This window comes from Brassica napus, chromosome C9 (assembly GCF_020379485.1).
Source record: "Brassica napus cultivar Da-Ae chromosome C9, Da-Ae, whole genome shotgun sequence".
In the NCBI taxonomy this organism is placed as follows: domain Eukaryota; kingdom Viridiplantae; phylum Streptophyta; class Magnoliopsida; order Brassicales; family Brassicaceae; genus Brassica; species Brassica napus.
Window position 1 is genome coordinate 42909170 of NC_063452.1, and position 24430 is coordinate 42933599.

The following is a 24430-nucleotide window of genomic DNA, read 5'->3' on the forward strand; positions in this document are numbered from 1 at the left end:
GGCCAATGTATTTTTGTCGGGGATATATATTTCACACATACGACTATGGAAAAGATAGAACTAGTGCAAATTATGGAGTTTGTGTTAAGGGCATAAAGTGAAGAGCCTGATTTCTATGGAGTACTAAGAGAAATTTTTGAGCTTCATTACCCAGGACCAGTACATCTTAAAGTTGTACTTTTCAAATGTGATTGGTATGATTTGATCACTGAGAGAGGCATACGCATAAACAAGTCAGGGATTATCGATGTTAATGTCGGCAAACGTCATGGTAAATATGACCCTTTTATTTTGGTTTCACAAGCAGATCAAGTATGTTATGTTCCATATCCACAGATAAAGCAGAAAAAGGATCAAAACTGGAAAGCAGCAATCGTGATACAACCAAGGGGAAAAGTACTGGTCAGCAAAAATTTGGATTTTACTGCAATGCAATATGAAAATGTTGATCCAATTGTTTGTGTTGATCCAGTGCACGTTGAGACACTAGCGCATGTACATGGTCAAACAGAAGATCTTGATTATATGGAAGAGGAAGAGGAACTTGGTTCAGAGGCTGAAGATGGAAATCCTGATATCGAAATAAGTGATGAAGAATTTGATTAATTTTTTTTTTTACATTTTATGTTGATTTTTAGTTCATTTTTGAATACAATAGGTTACTTATTTTATTACAAATCTACGTACCGAAGTTAATTTAGGAACTTTCGATCATTAGAAGCGGCATTCTGAAAGTATAAGATACCGCCATAAAAATTTGCCAAAATCTCCGTTAAATAATTAGGCTTATTTATTGATTAAATATTCTATTAAGCCGTCAAAAACCCTACGGTTCTCCTTAATATATACGTAACCTTACAACTAGCCGTCATAATTATAGCACTAAAGTACTCTCTCACAGAAATCCTCTCTAGTGGTGTTCCAAGGTTTTTTTCCCTCACCGTTAATTCTTATTGTTTATGGGTTTCTTGTTTGCAATATATCATCAAACTCGTATAGGTTGAAAGATTAGAACTCGTTATCAATGTTTGCTTTGAATCGTGTGCTCACCAATTCTTTAAACAATAGTACAATCTTTGGATTTAATTATTTAAAGTTCTTTAGAACTGTGCTCTTAGATAAATTTAATAGATTCTATAATACAATTATATTTTATTCAAGGTCAGAAGCACTTTCGATCTTTTATTAACTATTAAAAAGAGAAGTTGGTTTTGTATTCTTGTCATTTAGATACGAATACGATATGTATACTGAGCGTCCTTGGTAACTGCAAACCTTCAATACATGAACTGATCATTTTATGTTTTCCCATTGTAGATGACTCGTCCACCAATGACATCAGGCGGGCGTTCTTATGGGACAGGACCAACTACCCAACCCTCTGGTTCTCAAGCTGCTGGTGCCCAAAGACATGTTGCAAACCATGAACCAGTTGAGAATAGGGAAGAAGTTGCACATGTTCCTGTACAACGTGATGTTCGTGTACTCCACCCAGCTAGACAAAATGGAGCTAAATGGTATGCTCTTCCTCTTTAATACACTTTCGTAAGTAACAGTTTATAGGTAAATAATATAAGTAAATAATTTTGTTTCATATACAACAGGTTCAAAAACAACACTGAAGTATCAACTTGTGTTCGAAAGATCATTGAAGGTTGTTTTAGAGGACCATGGTATAGCTGGAAAAAAGTACCACCGTTTTATAAAGATGCTTGGTTTTCAACTTTTCAGGTGAGTTTGAATGGTATATAAATCTGATGTATTTTTTTTTTACATATGTTAAATGATATCATATATATAACGTTTATATACTTATCAATTTGATATCATATAATTTGTAGACTAAATTTGAGTGGGATGCCTCAATTGAAAATCTTGTTAAAGAAAACTTTGATCAACTTGCCGCTACCCGTCTCAAAGGAATGGTTAGTCTCGCAAAGTCAAATGGAGAAAAACCTGATTGGATTTTGTCTGATTACTGGAGGGTAATGTCTGAGTATTGGAGAACATCAAAGGCCAAAGATAAAAGTGAGAAAGCACGCGCTTCTCGTCTAACTAGACGTGATGGCTTAGGGTACACAGACACAGAGCAGGCTCACGTTCTTATGCCAAAGTTCAGGATGTTTTGGTAATATTTATGCATTTTTTACTTTTTAAAACATTTATATTTCATTTTAAAAACTTGGTAGTTTACCTTACTTTGTTTGATGTTATGTTGTAGGAGTCAAACAATGATGACTCTTCTTTCATTGCTGTGCTGAAAAAACACACCAGAAATCTGATGGAACTTATGTTGATGAAAGAGCTCGACTAATTGCTGAGAAATTTGATGAATGTGTTCAAGAACGCTTGTCTGAAATGGAAAATTCTAATGGAGAGTATTTGACGATAGACAATCTCACCCTTGAAGAGAAAAATGAAATCTATTCTAAGGTAAGAGCTTAAACTTTTATTTCACTTTTAATTTGTTTGCCCTAAAGTCTGAGTTTTATACATGGTATTTTAGTTTACGACCAAAACAGAAATACATATTTTAGTTTTTTAGTTCTAAACATTGTGTTTTATTGCTTTTATGTGGTTATAAATCTGGTGTTATAATATCTGAGTTGTAAACATGACTTTTTTGTAGATTGTTGGAACATCAAAACAAGGTCGTGTATTTGGACTTGGGTCACTCCAAAGAGGTGTTTTAATGCCTTTGGAGTCTTCGACGGGTTCTCCACTAGGTAATGCAGATGTGGGAACAATAACTCATCGAGTGGAAGAGCTTGAAGCTGAATTGCAAAAGAGTCATGATGAGTACGAAGACCTTAAGAAACGAGTTGAAGCTGTGGAGGCTTTCTGCTTCAACACAAACTAGTTTGGCTTATGGTGTTATTTCTGGTTTTGGTTTGTGGTGTTATTTTATTGGTTTTTAGTTGCTTTATTCACTTGCTATTATTTTTTTCATTTAAATTTCTGTTCAAGTTTAAACTATATTTATAATTTTTTAATGTTATGGAATTTTTATTTTCAATAATTTGTCTTTATCAGATTTTTTTTTTGGTAAAATAATTATCAAAAGTACGTTGTAATATAGCTAATATTTACAGAATATTTATAAAAATAAAAAATATATGGATATGAATATAATTTCGTAAAATTGTGACTAATTTAATAAAAGTAATCACTACAAATTTTACATCTAAATTAGTAGCTAATTAAGATGGATTTGTGATGTTATTTTAGTGAAGAATTGTGACGGATTCGTGATAAAATATAAGTATGTAATTAAGACTGATTTGTGACAAACTGCCTCACAATTTGAGTGACAAAACCAGACTGTTTAGTGACTACGTATCGGTCCTCAGTTGTGACGGAACTGTTACTCATTTTCAGTGACAATACATATCATATCTGTGACTGCAAATTAGTAGCGAAATTAGACTGTTTAGTGACTACATATTAGTCGTTAGTTGTGACGATTGGAGACCAATGTTTCGTCACACCGAGTTACGAAAATGAGACGGTGTAATGGTAACAAAAAATGACAGTTTTGTGACATGATTATTAGTTGCTAATTGTGGCTGTTTTGTCACTTACATATATCGTCACGACTTGTGTCGGACTTGTTACGGTTTCAATACGTTGCAAAATTGTTACATTTTTGATACCAAAAAAAATTTGTGACGATTGTATTGCAACCGTATACAAACAGTTACAAATACGTCACAATGTCAATATTGTGACGAAATATTTTTTATTGTGACGAAACATTTCGTAACAATACACTCATTTTCTTGTAGTGAAAATGGTAAGTTTGGGGGAGTTGATATACCATAGTTTTTACCCATTATTAGCCATGGTATATAGGTGTTTTAAGATATATTTACTACGATATAGAGTCTATTTAGAGTGTTTACAGGTTCATGGACGATTTGGAGCAAAGTGGTGATTTTGGTGTCTTTTGGAGCCTTTTGAGTGCAGAACTGCACAGACGCGTCAGATGTCTAGCTATGGATGGAGAACTTTCCATCGTTAGATTGAGCCCATCGTTTGACAGGCGATAGAGCTTTGCGTTATATTTCCAATGCCACTGGTTTGAGGTCAATCATCATCCTTTAGCAGAAGTTATGCTCGTTTTACTGAAGAGTGGTCAGTCTGCCTTGCGAGAGGAAGCTGTCGAGGAGATGAAGGACTGTCGATCGATGGTGATGCCAGAATACGGGCCGAGCATATTTTATGACCGACTAAAGCCCAGAAGAAACCAAAAATTACCAGAATACCCTTGGATGACCTAAAACCTTATTTATGTGTTTTCTAAGCCATTGTTGAGGGCTAAGCTTTATTTTATTCATAGTTCTAGGTTAGGAGAGAAGAGAGAAACTTCTTCAGAGTCCTTTTGGAACTCCATTGGTTTTATAATTTATATCTATTGCAATTTCTTATCTATTCATCTATGATTTCTGTGACAACTATCATGTCTGAATAGATTCACCTGTTAGGTTTAGGATTCTATATGGTTTTGAAGAATTAGTCCCAAAATAGAATTGTTAGAGAATTGATACCCATTGAATAGAAGTATTCTTAATGCATGCATGGTTCTAGAGTAATTAACTAAATTCTGAACTTAGGACATAGGATACTACGATTGTAGATTCTTTGCCTGATAATATTCTGATTGAGTTAGGTTTGCTAGAAATACGCGAGCGCTGATCGACCATTCTTTGTGGTAATCAACTCGCCACAACCATCGATCGACATCGACACTCAACCGTCGATCGATAGTGTTATAAAGTGAGCGGCTGAGTCCTAGTGTATCAGATCGCCTAGCATCTTATCGATTATAATTCATGTGCCTAAACCCTAGATCTAACAATCATCCTTCCATCAAACAACTTATAAATTTACTGAACAACTACCTTCTTCACCTTGCTTAGCTATATTTACTGCTTTATTATTCATTGTTTAATACATTATTTGACCTAACATAGTCTAAAGCTAAAGTCTATTGTGTGAAATATTGAATTTCTGTGGATTTGATCCTCAAGTACTACATTGAACCTCTTATTTGAGAGAGTAGCTTGAAGATTAATTTGATCATATCATCTACTATACCCTAAACCACAATTCTCAAACCCAAAATGACTGCTTGATAATAAAAAAAGTCTCAATTATTGTATAAAATATAGAAATACACAAAATATAAACTATTCAACATTAATAAGAAAATTTAAGTCAATTTTTTTGATTAAAGAGTTTATATTTATGTGTATATATATAAGATAGATTCAAATAGCCTCAAAACATATGTTTATTCATAAACTAACCAATAAAAATCAAAGTGACCCAACTAAATTTTATTAAAGGAGTAAATGATAATTAGACAACTTCTTACCTATATATATATATTAAATAAATAAATATTTAAATTAAAAAAAATTGAAAACTTATGTTTCAAAAAAAATTCGAAATTGCTTTTTCAAATTTTGATTTTATCAATTTTTTTTTTCAAAAATGATTTTTCTTAAAAAGGTTTAGAAAGACGTTCCTAAACGTGTATCATATATTCTTGAATTTGAGTTATATGCATATTTAGGAAAACATTACTGAATAAGTATAATATATTCTTAAAATTTAGAAAATATTAATAAATATATTTAATATCTTCATAAAATTTAGGAAAACTTTCATGAATGTGTATTTAAAAATACATTCTTTATCATATATTTAAGAAAACCTTCATGAATATAATATATTCATGAGTACCTTACTAAATTTAGATTATAAGTATATTTAGTAAGATATTCTTTAATATGTATAACATCTTACTAAATTTTTAGGAAAATCTTCCTGAATTTGATATATAAACTTTATAAGGATATTATACATATTTAAATATGCATATAAATCAAATTTAGAAAGATGTCATACAATTTACATTCAAAAAGTCTAATTACACATCCTGAATTCTGTATTTTTTTCACAAATCAAGAAGATATTATACATATTCAAGAAGGTTTTCCTAACTTTTCTTTTCATAAAGTTTTTTTCCAGAATTGATAAAAAATAATAATTTGATTTTTAATATTTAATTATTTTGCATATTTAATAAATAATCAATAATTTTATAAATGAGGGTATAATTGTCATATATCCATTTGATAAAACATAATTTGCTCATTTTTATTTTTGATTGCCGTTTAGGAAACAACAATAAAAAGATGTTACTTAGGAGATTTTCCTATATATACTCCTAGTATATTTTGGCCAAAAAGATAATCCTTGTATTTTATTTTTATAGATATTTTCCTTTTTAATCTTGTTTAGAAAAATATTTGAATGACAAAAATAATATTAAGTATGTCGATAAAATATTATTAGATAAAAATGAAATTTAAAAACAGAAAATCTGAATAAATACATTATGTATAATATATTAATTCATTAACGATATTATTTTAATTGAATATTATAAAAATTAACGTGAGAACGATACATAAAAACTAGCTTTTCATATAATATTATAGAGTTTTAACTACCACTAGCATGCATTTGTTATTTGTTTTCATATAAAATAAAGCTATCATCACCGAATTTTCTTTTTAATAAGGGGAAATTATACTTTTACACTTTGTTGAGTACCACTATTCAAATATACAATTAGAAGGAGAACATTTTCATAAATACCTAAATCATTAATAGGCAAAAGACAAAAATAAGCTCTCACAATTCTAACCTTCTTATCTCTCACTCTCGCCATCCACGGCGACGAGATTGAGCGACGACGGCGAAGAGATCAAGCGACGACGGCGAAGAGATCGAGCGACGACGGCGAAGAGATCGAAGGACGACGGTGACGAAATCGAATGTATCCCACGAAGCAGACGAGATCGAGTGACAACGGCGAGATCGAGCAAAAATCACAAATTGTAAGTAATTTTCTAAGATTTTGTTGTTTCGATCTAAGAGAAATTGAAATCTATTAATAGTCGGATCTAAGAGAAAGATTTCTGATCGTGAACATTAAATTTTTGAAAATTTATAATTCTTTATAAATCTAAATTTTAGGACGACTGCGATTCTAACAACGGCGACACTCACGAAGACGACGAGAAAAGGTCTTCTCTCTCACTAGTCACGATGTCTCTCTGGAAAGAGCATGCGGTGACGACGAATAACAATCACACTATACGATTTAAAATTTCATCTCAAAAAATGCTGTCTACTCCTCACGATTCTCCTCTACACGATTCTCCTCTTCACGATTCTCCTCTTCATGATTCTCATCTTCACGATTCTCTACAAGTAAGTTCCTAAATTTGGGTATCTTTTTGTTTGTTTCAAGTCTTTTTTTTGAATTTGTTATTTCTGTTATAAGAAAATAGAAGAAGATTGGTTGAGGATTGTCATGTTCCTAGTTAGATCTAAGAGAAAGAATATCGATAGTGAACATTGAGTTTTTTTGAAAAATTATAAGCCTTTATAAATGTGGGTTTCAAGTACTTATAAGATGCGTGAACTCAAGAAGTGTTGTCTTGTATTGCAGTTGGATAGCAACGAGTTTTGCACAACCTTGAAATTGCCTGGGAGGGTTTATGAAGCTGTAGAAACACCAGATAATCCCAAAGCGATAATCCATCACTCAAAGATTGATTAAGTCGAGAAGGTGGAAGATATATTAGGAAAAGACGAGTTCTCTTTGATAGAAAACTCTCACATTGGGAGCATTTTGAAGTTGGTTAAAAGGAATAGGGTTCAATTTTCAGAAGAGTTGTTCCATTTTCTAATGCAGCAAAGAGTATTGACGCAAGGAGAGGATCTCTGGTTTACTTTCTCGGACCAGCCTATATGGTTTTCATTAAGGGAATTTCATCTGACAACAGGCTTACGTTGTGAGGAAGATCAGACAATAACAGAGCCGCATTTCAAAATAATGAAGGAGCCATACCTTTGGATGCTGGGCAAGAATGATAAGTTTACGGTGAGAACGTTGTATGAAATGTTTAAAGAGAAATCACGAAGCATGCCAACACTAGAAAGATTATCCCTTGGAACAGCAATAATCACAAAAGCGGTAATTATGGCAGAAAACCCGAGTTCTAAAATCCCGAGAGACAGGTTGCAGCGTTATATGAACTATCACTTACCCAAGATGGATTGGGGTAAAACTGCTTATAGCATCTTTATGAGAAGTGTAAAAAGTTTGAGTGCAAGTTCCTGGACAGGAGATAGTTATGAAGTGAGTGGTTTTGCACTAGCCATAAATCTGTGGGCAATGTCATCAGTGAATGTGCTTGGTAAATCTTTGGGAAAGCCATGCGAGACATCCTCTTCTTCAGATCCGTTGTGTCTACATTGGGATTCAACAAGAACTCCAACAATAACGGAAGTGTTAGAGCTGGAGAAGATAAACAATGTGAGTTTTTATAAGCGTATATAAATATATTCGTATTGTATTGTTTGAAAAGTGGATTTATAGGGACTCCTTCAAAAGGTCCACAAATCGGTGTCTTGTAGGATTGTAAATGTGACATGTGTTTATAAAAGATTGTAAATGTAATTTTATAAGGACTATATAAATTAATATATAAGAGGTTTACAAAGATTTGTTTTATTTATTCTACAGGTTGAGGTTAGCACAGTGATTGGATTGGATGAGGAATACAAAAATTTGGTGAGGGCAACACATAGTGACGATGCTGACTTTCACAGTGTTGTGAAACTAGTTCAACAAGGATACAAAATGAGGAGAAGCGATTGGGAAAAAGGTTTTGTGGATATGTTTGTTGCAGCAGAGGATATAGGTCAACAACGCAAGACAAAAGACGAAGATGCAGAGCATGGTGAAGATCTGAACCATAATGAAGATGAAGAGGAAAAGACAGATGAAAAGGAAAATAAAGATGAAGAGTATCAAAAGGATAAGGAGCAAAGAAAAGATAAAAATCATTCTATGTCTAACAGCGAGAAACTTGATAAGCTAATCCAAATGGTTCGTGATTTCGATAAGCGAGTAGTAATGATCCAGAATGTTTTAGGAGTTAAGGTAACATATTCAATTTTACCAATTACTTATCAAATTTCATGTGTTATTCCTCTCGAAAGATTTCACTTGTTTTTTTGAAGTTTAACGACGGTTCACCAAACAAAGAAAATTGTGAAAATGGAGCTAGTTCTGGTGATAGAAGAAGTGCTCAAGATGATGAAAATGAAGAAGATACAATTGATGAAGAAGCAAACTCTGGTGATAAAAAAAATGCACCAGATGATGAAAATGAAGAAGATACAATTGCTGAAGAAGCAAACTCTAGGGATGGAAGAAGTGCACTGGATGATGAAAATGAAGAAGAGATATGTGATGAAGAAGCGAAATCTGGTACAGAGCATCAAAGGGAAGAAGAAAATATTCTTGGGGAAAATGAGACTACACAAAAAATCACTCAAGACGAAGACACAGAAAAACTTGAATCAGAAAGTTGCTTGAAACAAACGTCGCAGGTATGAATCTAAAATAGGATATAAAGGTTTATAATTTTTTTGATTTAGTGCTTGGCAAATTGAATTTCTTATTTCTTGTGTAGGTTACGTCGTCTACTCCAACATTCAATACTCCAAACTTTGATACAAGGGTACAAAATTAATATATTTTATAAGGCCTTGTAAAAGTTTAATGTATATAGCATAAGCATCTAATTTTCAAATATTTTGTCTGAAGGTTTCATCGCCTACTCTAACATTTACGTCTCCTAAGTTTGATCTCCTTTCCCAAGAAAGTCATAGTGAAAAGGGTACAAATGAGGTATTTTATAAAGCTTTATAAACTATTTCATGATCGATAAGGCCTCTTAAACAATTATATAAAAACGATTTGCATGAATCAGGTTCTTATGAGAGATGTTTGTGAGATTCCTGTTTTCCAACCTCTAATGAAAATTAAAAAGAGATTGGTACAACAAGACAGCCAGGTTTGTTTTCCAAACTTTATGAGTATTGATTTATTTTATAGACATAATAACCCTTTGTAAAAACTATTTTTTTTTTGGTCTGTAGGTAAACGAAGATGTTGAGCCTCCACTTCAAAAGAAGTTTAAAGCTGATACAGATAATGTTCCACTAAGAAGAAGTGAAAGAGGTCAAATACCATCCATTCATACACAACCACCGTTTACAGGAGCAAGGAAGAAACATCCGATTTTTCATCTCTTTGAGCCAGTTGATAAAACAAGAAAAGAAAAGATGAGAGAATGGAAAATGTCAAACAAAAGAAAGTAAGTTTTATTTTATAAGAAACTATATATTTCATGAGGTGAAACTAGATACCTACATAAAAAAGAATGAGTGTCCAATGTAGGAAACTGAGAATCAATCAAGAGATAGTAACCGCAAAGTGGTTTTCGGATATTGAAACTCCGGGAAAAAAGCTTTCAAAAACGGTTAGACTATTTGTGAACAAAAATTCTTTATAATCCCTTAAAAATTTATATTAATCTTCTTTATAAAACTATATGATCGCTTTTCTGAGTATTTGGTTTTTTTTGTCTCAGCATATTGAAGCAGGTTTTGAGTTGCTGAAACTGAGACAGATAAACAATCCAGATTTGTTTCTGAACAAAACTGCCTTAGTTGTTGGAGTGAAGTTTCTTGAAGAAATAGATGAGCTTTATGATGAGTTTTTAGATGACAAGAAAGGTTTCCAATTTGGAGCAGGATTTGACAAGTACAACATAGAGAAGAATATCAACTTCCTCTATTCGGCCATTGCAGTAGCAGAGAAGCATTGGCTTGGAGTTGTAGTCAACTTGGAGAAGAGAAGTATCACAGCATTCAATTGTGCAGCAATGAAGTTCACAGATGCGAGTTTGGTCCCTTACGTTAATGCATATGTGATGGCTCTCCCATTCATGATTCGCAACTTCTTCAAAGATGTCAGCATGGATACAAGCAAGTTCTCGATAAAAATTGTATCTGAAAATTTCCCACAGGTAACATCTTTATAACTGCTTATAAATCTTCATGTTAGATTTGTATCATAGATCAAATAACTTATATTATAATTTATCTGCTATGTTCTTAACACTAATATATTACTAAAACATTTTTGTTTCAGGTTCTTAAAATAGAAGACAGTGGAGTTTATGCATTGAAGCTGATAGAGTGCCATGCAATGCGTATAGTGGACTTGACAAAGCTGAGTGAAGAAAAAATTGCAATCATCCGAGAAAAGTTGGCGGTTGATATCTTCTCAGAATTACAATGAATACTAATGTGGGAATGAAAAAAACTTTATTGCTTGCTTATAGTTATGTGTGAATAACTATCTGTTTTATGCGTGTTTGGTAAACTTTGTTTGTAGAATTCTGAGTATTATAAGTATTATGAGTTTATGACTTGGATTTATGTCTTTGCTTAAATTTGTATTTCAGTAGTTTTATAACACATTATTAAAAATAGTTTATAACCTCTTATAAAATAAAATAAAAATGGTTTATTATCTTAGTAGCTTTATAAGACTTTATTAAAACTGGTTTTTAACCTCTTGTAAAATCAAATGAGTTTAAGATATATAAAAGAGTATTTAAAAGTTATAAAGATTTATAAATATGTGAAAATTAATTTATTAAGGTCTATAACTAATATAGAAAGGCTTATAAATCGTTTTTCAAGAGCTCATCAGTTCATAAACAAAAAAAGAATTAAGGTTTATAAAGTCGTATAAACAACTAAAATTATTTATAAATCTGTTTTAAATAATTTATAAGGGAGTATAAATTTATATAAGATGAAAAATAAAAATGGTTTTTTACCTCTTGTAAAATCAATCGAGTTTAGGATATATAAAGACGTATTTAAAAGTTATAAAGACTTATAAATCTATAAAAATTAATTTATAAAGGCTTCTAAATCTGTTTACAATATTATATACAAAAATAATGATATGTAAACACCAATACGAGGAAACGTGCTAATCGTAACGAGTATGTAATATGGTCTAGTGGTAAGTCGAGGTTATTTTAAATTTCAATTTAGACGGAATCCCATGTTCGACCCAGGACCTCAACGATTTATCTGTTTTTTATCATTTACCAAAGGGATGACAAAACAGTAAATTTAACTTTTCTCAAGCGCCACGTCTTCATCCTCTCCACTATGACACTTTTTTTTTTGCTTTCTTGTTTTCTATCATTTCTTCTTCCTTTTCTATGTCCGTAAATTCCAAGAAGAAGAATCAACACAACAATCTTCCCCATTTTGAATCATTATCGTGGCAAAGGTAATTGAGTTTCATCTTCAATTTTGAATCAACAATCTAAATTGAATTGAATTTTTGTTTGAAACCTAATTGATTGACTTAAAATCTCAAACTGTTTCAGTTTCAGTTCCAATTCAACTTGAATCGATTTTAGCAAAAGTTAATTCAAGAACATTCTATGTATTCTCTTTTGATTTTTTTTATTCAATTTAGATCAAATTGAAATTTCTATTTGCTTTTGTATATACATTCCAAAATCGAATTGAATTATTGTATGGAACCTAATTGATTTATCTAAAATCTCAATTTGTTTCAATTTGTTTCAATTTGTTGGATGCATGTCGTTCATTTGATCTTTATTCACCTACTTTCTTTCTTTTCTTGATTTTTTTTGTGCTCTGCATTTCCGATTCCTTCTCAAGAGTAACCAATGAAGAATAATTTGAAGAAAAAAGGAAAACTTTTGTCTATTGCCAAATATTGTGAAGTAGAAGTATCTATTCAAGAAGATGGGTTCAAAGGTTCTCGGTTTAGAGCTATCCTCGAGCAAAATCTGACGAGAGTAAAAGGAAAAAAGCTTCGGGTTTGTTACAAAACTATGTTCAACGAAGATGGTGTAAATCCTTTGAAGGAAACTATTGAAATATGTTTTATTCGGCCAGTCCCGCCAGAGTGTCTGAATGAGGGTGTCGTATTCAAAGAAGGGTCGGTGGTGGATGCTTATTTTAATAATGGTTGGTGAACTGGTGTTATCGTAGTTGAAAGGCCAGATGGTAGTTTTTTGGTTTACTTTGATGATCCACCAGACATAATGAGATTCATCAGAAGCCAACTGAGACCTCATGCTGATTGGATCGGCTCCAAATGGGTCAAAAGCAAAAACAAGGTATAGTTTTCTTTGTATGTTTTAAGTTCTAAAATTTTGAATTGTTGAGGGCTTTAGCTTATATATGATTGTTTTGGAATTGAAGGTATTGAGTCAACACATGTTTAGAACAGGGCAGTTGGTGGAAATGACCTGTGAAATTAGTGAAAGTGAAAAGAAAAAAAATTGGGTTCGATCACAAGGAGATGATAGAAGAAAATTTCTGATCAAAACATGTACAATCTCACAAAATTCGAGTGATGAAGCGGAAGGAAAACATTTAATCGTTGATATTTGCAAAATCAGGCCATCTCCTCCTCGAGATATTTGTGCAGAGTACAGTCTGAACGACTATGTTGAAGTGGTTGTTACACATGGGTGGCGAAAAGGTCGAGTGACAGAAATTCTCCTTGAAAACAAGTACAAAGTGTATTTCGCTGCCACAAAAGAGGATGCGATTTTTAATTATACAGAGATTAGGCTGTCAATAGAGTGGCTAGGTGGTGGTAGTTGGATCAAAGCACATGGGGTATTTTCTCACACATAAGTTTTATTCATTTTTGGTGTAATTTAAAATCCTCCTACATCATTTTTTCAGAGAGAATTTGAAAATAATGATGCCGCACCAATCAGACTAGCTCAAGAGAGCCCTAGTAACACACTTGCTTTAGAATCCGATGAAGATGATACGGTGAATGATGATGCCACTGAAATCAAATCCTCTCGAGAGAGCCACAGTAACACTTCTTTTTTAGAAGCCACTGAGACTGAAACACAAAACCATGAACCCGTAGATGTAAGTTTTAAACTATCACCCCCTTGTGTGTTGTCATAGGCTTCTTTTTCTTATCAACTATGTGTTTTTACTAATGAATGATGTGTAGGGAGTGGAGTTACCATTACCTCAAGAATCAGATGATATGATGGATGATGTAGCCACTCCGATCATAGACCCTCAAGAGATACCACAAGGTAAAATGTAAATTAGGATTTATAAAAGCCTATAATAATTTATGAAGACTTACGAATCTATATATTATAATTTATAAAGTCCAATAAATAATTTATAAGAGCATATAAATAGTTTACAAGGGCTTCTAAATCTATATTAAAAAATTGGTAATTATTTTATAATGATTTATGAAGATTTATGAAATAAGTTATAAGGTAATATATAAAGGCCTATAAATAATTTAAAAAGATTTATAAATGTGTATAAAATGATTTACAAATTTTGCCAATTTATAAAGACTTATGAATCTATATATAATAATTTATAAACCCCAATAAATAATTTATAAGAGCATATAAATACTTTACAAGAGCTTCTAAATCTATAGTGGTTTATAAAAACCATAGTATTGTTTTCTAAGCATTAAACCATATATATAACTGGGCCTTAAACATTGATAATCAAAATTGGGCCTTAAAAACAAAAACACCAACAAATTAAGGGTAAAAAGACGGGACCTTTCATCGTCTTCCTCCATTCGCGTCTGTTCCGATACAAATCCAAAACCGCATCTTTTGATCTGTTTTTATATTCCACCATTCTCCATTTCTTTGATTACAAAAACCTACTTTTCACTGGTGGTTTTCAATTACCATTGATTTCTCTTAACTCCGGTAATGTTATTGTTTCTTCTTGGCGATTCTTCTTCTCGCTCTGCCTATAATAGATGTGTAATTGATATTTAGTGTAATATTTGATTAATTTTGTTAGAGGTTATGTCCTTTAGGTTTAGTATGTCGTAACTTAGAATAGAGTAGATTAGGGTTTTTTTTTTGTCATTGGCGATATATTTCATTGCTAGTTCTTTCGTTTTTGATGTGGTTAATCGATTTTAGATTGATCTATTATGATTTACAAGTGTTGATAAACAAAACCTTTATAAGTCATTATAAAACATATCTTTGACATTACGATTTTGAAATGTTTCAGGTGAAACGATGAGTGACTCTGATGATAAGATTGCTTTGCCAAAAAGAATCTCCGAAACTGGTACAAAAGGAGTCGTATTAGAAAGAATTAACAAGCGCTCCAATCTGAAGTTGGTTGGTAAAGTTGAAAACCTTTTGGGCAAAGAATTCAAGAATCTTGAAGATTCATTCTTGGCTCCGGTAATTAAGATGGGAAGGAGGCAGAAGAATATGGCGTTTTCAAGGCATTTGATTCATCACTTACTCTTAAGGAGAATTGATATAGGCAAGAAGGGTTTGTGGAGAAGGTAACCGTTTATAATGTTTTATAAAACTATTTTAGTCTTTGCATTCTTCTTTTATCGATTGTTTGATCATATGCAAACACTTGTCAGGTTGATGTCAAATGTATCCTTGGAGATCCCGAATTGCATAGTGACTTGGTTGAAGATGTTGACTGTGAATTTGGAAGAGTTGTTGATCTTGTCAAAAGAGGATATCGTTTGAAGAGACAAGATTGGCTCAATGGAAGTGTCGACATTGTCGTTGCTGAAGCTGAAGTGGACGAAAATAATTCTGTTCCTGGGATTGATGCAACTGATCAAGAAAAGATTGAATTCCTCACTAAGAAGGTAGTGTCTCTTGAAGAAAGAATAAAGTACCTTGAAGGTCTTTTGAACATTCGTGGAGAAACAGTGAAGGTAAACTATTTTCTATATTTGTTTCGTTTGTAAATGAAAAGAAAGATTCATATGCTTCTAACTTGTAACAGGAAATTGAGAAGTCAAAAGAAACTGAAGCAGCCACAAAAACCAAGGGTTGTTATCTATAATGTCTCCATATTCTTAATACAATGTGTGTGAGCTCACATATAATTTTCCAGGTAAATGGACAAAATGCCGATTATGAACTTGATGAAACAAAACTTTTACAAGATTATATAGATGCCAAAAGAAAGGAAATCGCTAAGGTTATTGTGTTTTTGATATTTTATAAGGCTGTTATTAAATTCAAAATTGATAAGCTAGTTTTTTTGTCTTATAATATTAGAGAAACAAGAATGGTGTAAGACCTCCACGTGAAGTAGACCATCAAGATGAAGATGATACAGATGTCGAAGTCAATGAAGTAAGTTTATTTATAACCCTTTATAAATTGAAAACCATTTTAGAATTATAAATCATTAAAAATATGTAATCTTTTTTTTTTAAATAGGAACAGCCACAAGAAGTAGAGGAACAACAAGAAGAAGATGATACAGCAGTCGATGTGGACGTCAGTGATAAAGAAAGTGAAAATCCGGAAACCATTGAAGTAAGCTGATTTATAAATCTTTATAAACTGAACAATCGTTTTAAATTTATAAATCATTATAAATATGTAATCCTTTTATTGAAATAGGGACAGACACGAGAGGAAGAGGAACAACACCAAGAGGATGACACAGAAGTCAATATAGATGTGGACGTCGGTGCTAAAGAAAGTGAAAATCCGAAAAACCAATGAAGTAAGCTGATTTATAAGTCTTTATAAACTGATTGACTTTTTAAATGTTTAGTATACTCTATGTAACTTTTTTTATTGTGTCATCAAAATTGAAGGATGGAGAAGTAAATGAGGATGCATCTGAAAAGCCCGTGAAAGGTACAAAGAAACGTGGAAGAGAAACTAAGGTAAATATCTCTCTGTGTATAATGGTTTATAAAATGTTTTTTAGTATACTCTATGTAACTTTTTTTATTGTGTCATCAAAATTGAAGGATGGAGAAGTAAATGAGGATGCATCTGAAAAGCATGTGAAGTGTACAAAGAAACGTGGAAGAGGAATTAAGATAAATATATCTCTGTGTATAATGGTTTATAAAATGTTGTTTAGTATACTCTATGTAACTTTTTTTATTTTGTCATCAAAATTGAAGGATGCAGAAGTAAATGAGGATGCATCTGAAAAGCCCGTGAAGGGTACGAAGAAAAGTAAAAGAGGAACTAAGGTAAATATCTCTCTGTGTATAATGGTTTATAAAATGTTGTTTAGTATACTCTATGTAACTTTTTTTATTTTGTCATCAAAATTGAAGGATGGAGAAGTAAATGAGGATGCATCTGAAAAGCCCGTGAAGGGTACAAAGAAACGTGGAAGAGGAACTAAGGTAAATATCTCTATGTGTATAATGGTTTACAAAATTGCTAAGTTATTTTTTTGTCTTGTAATATCAGGGAAAGAAGAAAGGTGTAACATCCCCACGTGAAGTAGAAGATGATGCAGAAGTCGATGCTAAAGAAACTGAAAATCCAAAAACCAATGAAGTAAGCTGATTTATAAGTCTTTATAAACTGATTGACTTTTTAAATGTTTAATATACTCTATGTAACTTTACTTATTGTGTCATCAAAATTGAAGGAAGGAGAAGTAAATGAGGATGCATCTAAAAAGAACGTGAAGGGTACAAAGAAATGTGCAAGAGTAACTAAGGTAAATATCTCTTTCAGTATAATGGTTTATAAAATGTTCTTTCTGATTAGAAGCATCGCGAATTTGAAGAAATGAAGCTCTTTCAGTTTTTTAGTGCTTTTAACAAATATCAGTGAAACTTTTTCAGTTTTAGTGTTATCTTTTGCTCTGATGTCTTCAATGAGGAACATCTTTTGACTTGTACCTTAATCCTCCATGATGAGGAAAATATTTTTTGGTTTGTACCTTAATCCTTTGATAAAGAAACATATAATTTCTGCAATTAATCTGAATCCTAATGATTTATAAAGGGTGGTTTATGTAACCACACATTTCATATAATAAGTAACATGACTTCTATTAGACACCTGTAAACTTTATAAAGCATTATAAAATGATAAATGTAATAATAAAAGGAACATGACTTCTATTAGACACCTGTAAACTTTATAAAGCATTATAAAATTATAAATGTAATAGTAAAAGGTTTCCCAAAAGCTATGCGATTCCAATTCTCTCTTATAACATCATATAAAATAATCAATTGCACACAAGTTTGTATACTACTCTGTTATCAAATAGGCATTACACAACTACCTTTGTTGTGTCCTTTCTGTTCACATCTGCTACATTTGTAAGTATTGGGTGATGGTTTGGATATGGACCGATATTTTCCATACTCCCACGAACTTGGAATCCTCTTTTTTTTTTCCTCCTGCCACTAGGAAAGCGTGTAGATGGAGGGCGACAAACAAACGAAGCTACATGGGGAGAAATATTCCAATATGTTTTATCACCAACAGGATATACAGTCTCTGAATATGCTAGTGTAAACCTAAGAAGAAAATTAAGAGAATAAAATAAAGGTACAATCAAGACAGAAAAATGAAAAAGAAGTGTTGTAGAACAATGTTTATAAAACCTTATAAATTCGATCAATTTTATAAACATATATAAACGTGCTGATGTATTACCACAATGACTGAGAGAACGCACCTTTCGTTGGAGAAAAACTCATCGACATAATCATTTTCATGCTTATTTCCAGCATTTGCAGCGGCAATTGCATGAGCACAAGGAAACTTCTCAACGTCAAACACAAAACATGAACAATGCCTTGTTTGAAAATTCACCACTTGATCTCTTGTATCTCCCTTAACCTCAAACTCTGAATCATTGATTTTGGAAACTTCGAGGAAGCGAGACATAAAATCATATAGCTCCTTCATATTGTTCCCCACTTCGAGAGTGGCAAGATGCATGTGACGAACTCCTTGCTCACGTTGTTCAGTGTCACTTAGTCATTATCATCCTAATAGAGTAAAAAAGACAAACTATTGGATACTCACGACTCAATTTCAGCAAAGAATTTACAGATTCAGCCAAGTTTGACGTCATGATGTTGAAGCGATTAGCAGGAGAATAAGATCGGGACCACATCCTGAAGTCTGCTTTACGAAGATAATCTGCTAATACAATGTCGGACGCCTCAATCTCATGAAAATAGCAATCAAAATAAGCCTTGGTGTATGCATAAGCAGCTTCAACAACCAAAGGGACAAGTGTTGAACTCTTGAAATTGTCCTGCGCATTCTTTTTAAAGTGAAAGACGCATATTCCATGGTGAGCAACCGGATAATGTCGTAAAAGAGCGTTTTCAATAGACGTCGCACGATCAGAGACAAAAACCAAATCCTCTTCATCAGGAATGATGGTTTTCAGACATTTCATAAACCAACTCCATGAGGCTTCATTCTCAGAATCAACTATAGCAAAAGCTATAGGATACAAGTGAAAATTACTATCTTGTGTTGTGGCCCCAAGTAGAGTCCCTTTATACTTTGCTTTCAGATGGGCACCATCAACAGAAAGTACCTTCCTCATCAACTTAAACCCTCTGGTAGATGGACCAAGAGACAAAAATGCGTATTTGAATTTCCCAACAGAATCAACTTCGATAAAAGTCACAGAACCTGGATTCTTTTCTTTTATCATGTGAAACCAACTAGGCAAAGCTTCATAACTGTCATCAGGAGTACCCCTAGCTATATCCTGGCCGTGCTCTTGAGACCTCCAAGCCTTTGAATATGAAATCACAACACCATGATCTTTTCTAGCTTTTTCCATGATCTGATTAGGTTTCAGCCCAATCTTTCCTCCTTCATAATGATTGCTGACCATAGTTCCCAACAGTTTCGCAGTAGCTTGCCGTTGACTAACACTTCTCTGAGAAGTGTCACAAGTATGTTTAGATACATAATGACGAACAAAAAAACTCTGAGATCCTTTAACTGATTTTGCACGAAAACTCCAATTGCATCTTTCATCCACACAACTAAGAACATAACGTGTTTTGTCTGAATATTCTGTGTGGAACTCAAAGCTTTTACTAACTGCATGCAACCTCAATTTTGTGCTCATTTCCTTTTTATCCTTGAAAAACTTCCCGCAGAACAAATCATCATCATCATCACATTGATTTGTTAAACAAATTGGAGACAAGATATCTGAATAAGAATGTGAATCTTCTCCCATGCTTTCTCTACCACGTCTACTACAAAAAGATAGCAATTTTGACTTTCCAGACCATATACAACAAGTCCAATCGAGTCCAATCCTCTCTAAGATAAAAACATGTACATTAAAAATAAAATTTATAACCCATTATATGACATTGATTAAACTCTTATATATTTATATTTAACAAAGGAAAAATTTATATGTACCTTATTGCTAACAAGACCACTTGAAGGAGAAATAAGACTGTCGCTAATACGAGTATATTGTATACCAGAGACTTCGTCAACTCTCCGAATGTTGTTCCATTCAGTCTCCACGTGTGTTTTTGTTCCTCTCTAGAAAATTAAACATGTATATATTACCTTTATAAGACATTATAAAATAAAATCCTTATTTACAAAGTTTTAATAAGTACGTCACAACAAACAATAGCTCAATAGGAGCCAATATTGCCAAAAGTAACGATATTATGGTAGAACTCCATAAAGTCTAATTTCTAAAACAATTTATAGAACCTTATAATTATGAATGTTAAGGAAAGAGTTTTGAAAAGTACCTCAAATACATTACTACTTCCAGCAATAGGCGAATCATGAGTACTAGAAATTTCATCTTGTGTCTGAATCATGTTTGACATAATCAATGGTGATTTTTGTGTTCCTCTCTGAAACATAAAAACATAGAGCTACTAATGAATCTTGTACCTTGTATTTTATAAGGTTGTTATAAACTTTAAAGGTGTCATAAATACCTGACAGAAATTTTTACTACCAGCAATAGGCAAATCATTAGTAATTAACACTTCATCCTGTGTCTGAACCATATTTGACACAATCATTGGTAATATTTGTGTTTCCCTCTGAAACATAAAAATATAAAGCTAAATATAAAATCATTTACAAGGCCTTATAAATATAAGAGTTGTAATAAATACCTCAAGCGGATTACAATTTTCAGCAATAGACAAATCATGATTAATTAAAACTCCACCCCGTGACTGGATCATATTTGACATAATCATTGGTGATAATTGAGTTCTTCTCTGAAACATTAAAAAAACATAAAAGCTAATAGTTAAAATATATGTGGTAATGATCCTCCAAAATGCACAATTATTATTATAAGGTCTTATAAATGTAAAAGTTGTAATAGATACTGCTATGGCAAACTTCTTCAAGCAATGAGCAAATCATTACTACTACATACTACCTTATAAAATAACTGATAACTCTAATAAACAAACAAGTTAGCAAAAGAGTTTCATGCAGTTACCTTAATGGTTACACATAGATGAAGGTCTCCATTCTCATTAAGTTTGCTCAGATAAGATGTTACTTGACGATCATTCCTAATAAATGCAGGAGGAAGCTCTTTTGTACCAAAGTTTAATTTTGAAGGTGAGGCATAGCTAAGATTTACACTGTTACTGTTGCCATCAATTCCAAAATCTTATATAACAGCCACAATCAAATCATTGTAGCTGATATCTTCATGAATCATACTAAGAGAGGATCCTCGTTGATCATCCACTATGAAATCCCAGTGAATTCCATTTATTAGTTTCCATTCTCCACATATAGAACATATTTCGATCATCATAACCTGATTATAAGAACATGGGGATTAGAGAAGGAATGATCAACAAGATATATCAAAAAGAAAAATACATAACAATATGTTCCTCATAGATAAAAATTTATAAGGTTTTATAAATCTAAGAATTGAAAACTTCATGAGAAAAACTTCGTCTCCTTCCCAGAAACCGATCGATTTTGAAAAACCAAGCAAAAATTACAGAAAAGAGACGAAAATCACTATCTATTATCCTTTGACCTTTGTTACGTTCGTGAAGAGAGATTGTTCTATTCGTTTGAGCTTGAAGTCTTTGCCAAATCTCGTCGGACGTCAACGTCGTCTGAATAATCAAATCTCGCCGGTGAAATCGCCGAAGTCGTTGAATCTCTCGCCGGAATCGTCGAATCTCTCGCCGGATTGAATCTCTCTCGCCGGATCGAATCTCTCGCCGGAATCGTCGAATCTCTCGCCGGATCGAATCTCTCTCGCCGGAATGTCGATCAATTTGGGGATTTTGAAATTTGAAAATTCTTGTTGGAGAAGGTATATGTTTATGTTTGATTAAATAAGGGTATAATGGTACTTTAGCCATTAAAATTTTAATGGTAAAATTGAAAAGTGTAAAATTGAAAAATGGTATTAGGAAAGTGGTATTAGTGGTAATTCCCCTTTTAATAATGTATGTGCTATTACCTTCTAACCGTTTTAGTAGATGTAGCACAAAGAAATATGAGGTTGGTTGCTTCGTTAATAGTTTCTTAAAAAGTAGAAAAAAAGTAGTTCAAAAATAAAATGATAATATCACGAAGAGTTATAAACCGAACTACATTAGTACATTGGAACAAGTCTGTAACGATTTAGCAAAAAAAAAAAAAAGTCTATAACGGATTTGCTTGGCTCGTGGTCAAAACCCCCCTATCCTACTGGAGACTACTAAGCTTAATACGCCAAGTGTCAAGGACTAAACAGCCACCCATTACATGGGATCCTGCAGCGACCCTATATAAACCTCTATGCATAGTGCTCTTTCCTCGCAAATTACAATTACTAAAGCTAGAAAAGTTCATAACAATTATTCAAAGAGAAGATAAGAGAATGTCTAACAATAGTCAGAGCATGAGCTTCAACGCTGGCCAAGCTAAAGGCCAAACCCAGGTTTTGTCTATACTACACCGTTTTCCATGCTATATCTAAGATTTAGATAAGATTAATAATTAATATTAATTAAATGTAACTAAAAAATTTGTAGGAAAAAGCAAGCAACCTGATGGACAAGGCCTCAAATGCTGCTCAATCTGCTAAGGAATCTCTCCAAGAGGTCCATTTTCTTTTCTTTTATTTTTCTGTTAAATACTTTTTTATGAAACAATTATGTATTTATGAGAATTTGAGTGCAGGGTGGACAGCAGCTGAAGCAGAAGGCACAGGGTGCGAGTGAGGCCATTAAGGAAAAGACCGGGCTGAACAAATGAGAAGCACGTTCCGAATAACAATTTATGTTTTATTTTACTCTCATAATAATAATAATAATAATAATTAGATAGAGTTGACTATCTAAAGCTAAGATCAAAGCCATTTAGGCATTTTGTTTTGCTTTGCTAAGTTTATTCAATATCTACCCAAGAGTTGTTGACTCTTGTCTCTTGATTATTTTGTAGCTTTGCAGTTATTTTAATATGTAATAAACGTATGAAATACATGAAACTATGTCTTATTTTTATTTAATAAACAAGGATTGTGTGAATTTTGTTACCACGGCTAGACAAGTTGAATATTGTAGTTTTGATTGGTGACATAAAAAAAATTAAAAGGTGAAAATATATTTTCAATGGAAAAACGGAAAAAACATTGTTTTTTTTTTTTGAAGATTTTCTTGGAAAAAACATTGTTGATTTTTTTTTTTTGGCAATTGATAGTTAGATTTGTTATCCTGTAACCTATACGTGCATGTGTATACATGTAGATACTGTCGAGTAAGATATAATCTGGTACATTTTGATCATTGTGGTAATATGTCTTTGTAATTAGTTTTTTTGGGGTGTAATTGTAAGTAGGTTTATTTGTAGGAAGTCTTTGTTTTTCCTTTATTTTCTATATAATAAGATCGAGAGATTTCATTCAAAAAAAAAATCGAGAGATATGCTTCCTTTTCGTGTTTGAGCAATAAAATGGAATCTTTAACCACTTGGGTTCTAGAAGACACTAATGATTTGAAGTTTGAAACTTGAAAGAATATGATCCTTCATGGAAGGACGACAATTTTCACCAATTGAGAGTCCCCACAATTCTTACCTTTATGTTATTCTTTTTCCCTTTTTATCGAGGGTCGTAATCTTTGTTATTTTTCTATTGAGACTAAGATAATTTTTTTTTTTTTTGTAACTGAGACTAAGATAATTTTATGATAGAATTGGATACGATCCCGTTTTTTTTTTAATCTTGTTTCCTCATGTGCATACACTAGTTTGTGCAAATCTTGTAGTAAATCACAATAAGCAGAAGATAATAAAATTCGGATATAATCTAATCTATTAATTTAGGGTCCTATTTTTATCTACTATTAATAAGTCATATTAAGACCACTTAAAAAAATTAGGTAATATCACATATTTGATTACTTATATTAATAATAAACCAACTATAAATTTAAATTTTATTTTAATAATAACAAAATCTGTTGAGAAAAAATCTACAAAATCTTACTAATCAATTTTAATATTTTTTAAAAATGACATATTACTTAATTTCGTAATTAGTAATATAGTATTATTATAAGTCAATGTTAACTAAAAATTTATTATAAAACAAAAAAATAAGAATTATATACTATTTTTTATAAATTCTATATAATTATATTCTGTATTAT

At 32.2% G+C, this 24430-nt stretch overlaps 2 protein-coding genes, 1 long non-coding RNA gene and 1 pseudogene across 3 annotated transcripts; 3 read left to right on the forward strand and 1 right to left on the reverse strand.

Annotated features, from left to right (window-relative positions):
* The first annotated feature begins 377 nt into the window (after nt 1-377).
* On the forward strand, nt 378-3401 carry LOC106417368. The gene is made up of 4 exons (XR_007328928.1): nt 378-926; nt 1318-1517; nt 1605-2433; nt 2630-3401. It is a non-coding gene; the product is annotated as an uncharacterized LOC106417368 (long non-coding RNA).
* A 7498-nt stretch (nt 3402-10899) lies between these two features.
* Nucleotides 10900-19050, forward strand: LOC106417369 (annotated as a pseudogene).
* Nucleotides 18055-20812, reverse strand: LOC106417370. The gene is made up of 6 exons (XM_013858184.2): nt 20741-20812; nt 20546-20653; nt 20196-20324; nt 18819-19695; nt 18466-18742; nt 18055-18304 (listed from the first exon to the last, which is right to left on the reverse strand). Exons 1-6 carry the CDS (start codon nt 20810-20812, stop codon nt 18055-18057), a joined length of 1713 nt encoding a protein of 570 aa, XP_013713638.1.
* A 1756-nt stretch (nt 20813-22568) lies between these two features.
* Nucleotides 22569-23308, forward strand: LOC106417887 (stress-induced protein KIN2). Its single transcript, XM_013858608.3, has 3 exons — nt 22569-22719; nt 22814-22882; nt 22962-23308. Exons 1-3 carry the CDS (start codon nt 22660-22662, stop codon nt 23034-23036), a joined length of 204 nt encoding a protein of 67 aa, XP_013714062.1. The 5' UTR covers nt 22569-22659; the 3' UTR covers nt 23037-23308.
* The last annotated feature ends 1122 nt before the right edge of the window (nt 23309-24430 follow it).

Bases quoted from the DNA above. Each gene is read 5' to 3' on its own strand.
- LOC106417370 (XM_013858184.2), bottom strand. From the start codon at position 20,812: ATGGTTCAGACACAGGATGAAGTGTTAATTACTAATGATTTGCCTATT. The intron at 20,325-20,545 runs GTACTTTTCAAA...TTAATTTTCTAG, and splicing joins GAAGTAGTAATGTATTTGAG to AGAGGAACAAAAACACACGT. The intron at 18,743-18,818 runs GTGAGTATCCAA...AACGTGAGCAAG, and splicing joins TTCTTTGCTGAAATTGAGTC to GAGTTCGTCACATGCATCTT.
- LOC106417887 (XM_013858608.3), top strand. From the start codon at position 22,660: ATGTCTAACAATAGTCAGAGCATGAGCTTCAACGCTGGCCAAGCTAAA. The intron at 22,720-22,813 runs GTTTTGTCTATA...AAAAATTTGTAG, and splicing joins AAGCTAAAGGCCAAACCCAG to GAAAAAGCAAGCAACCTGAT. The intron at 22,883-22,961 runs GTCCATTTTCTT...ATTTGAGTGCAG, and splicing joins CTAAGGAATCTCTCCAAGAG to GGTGGACAGCAGCTGAAGCA.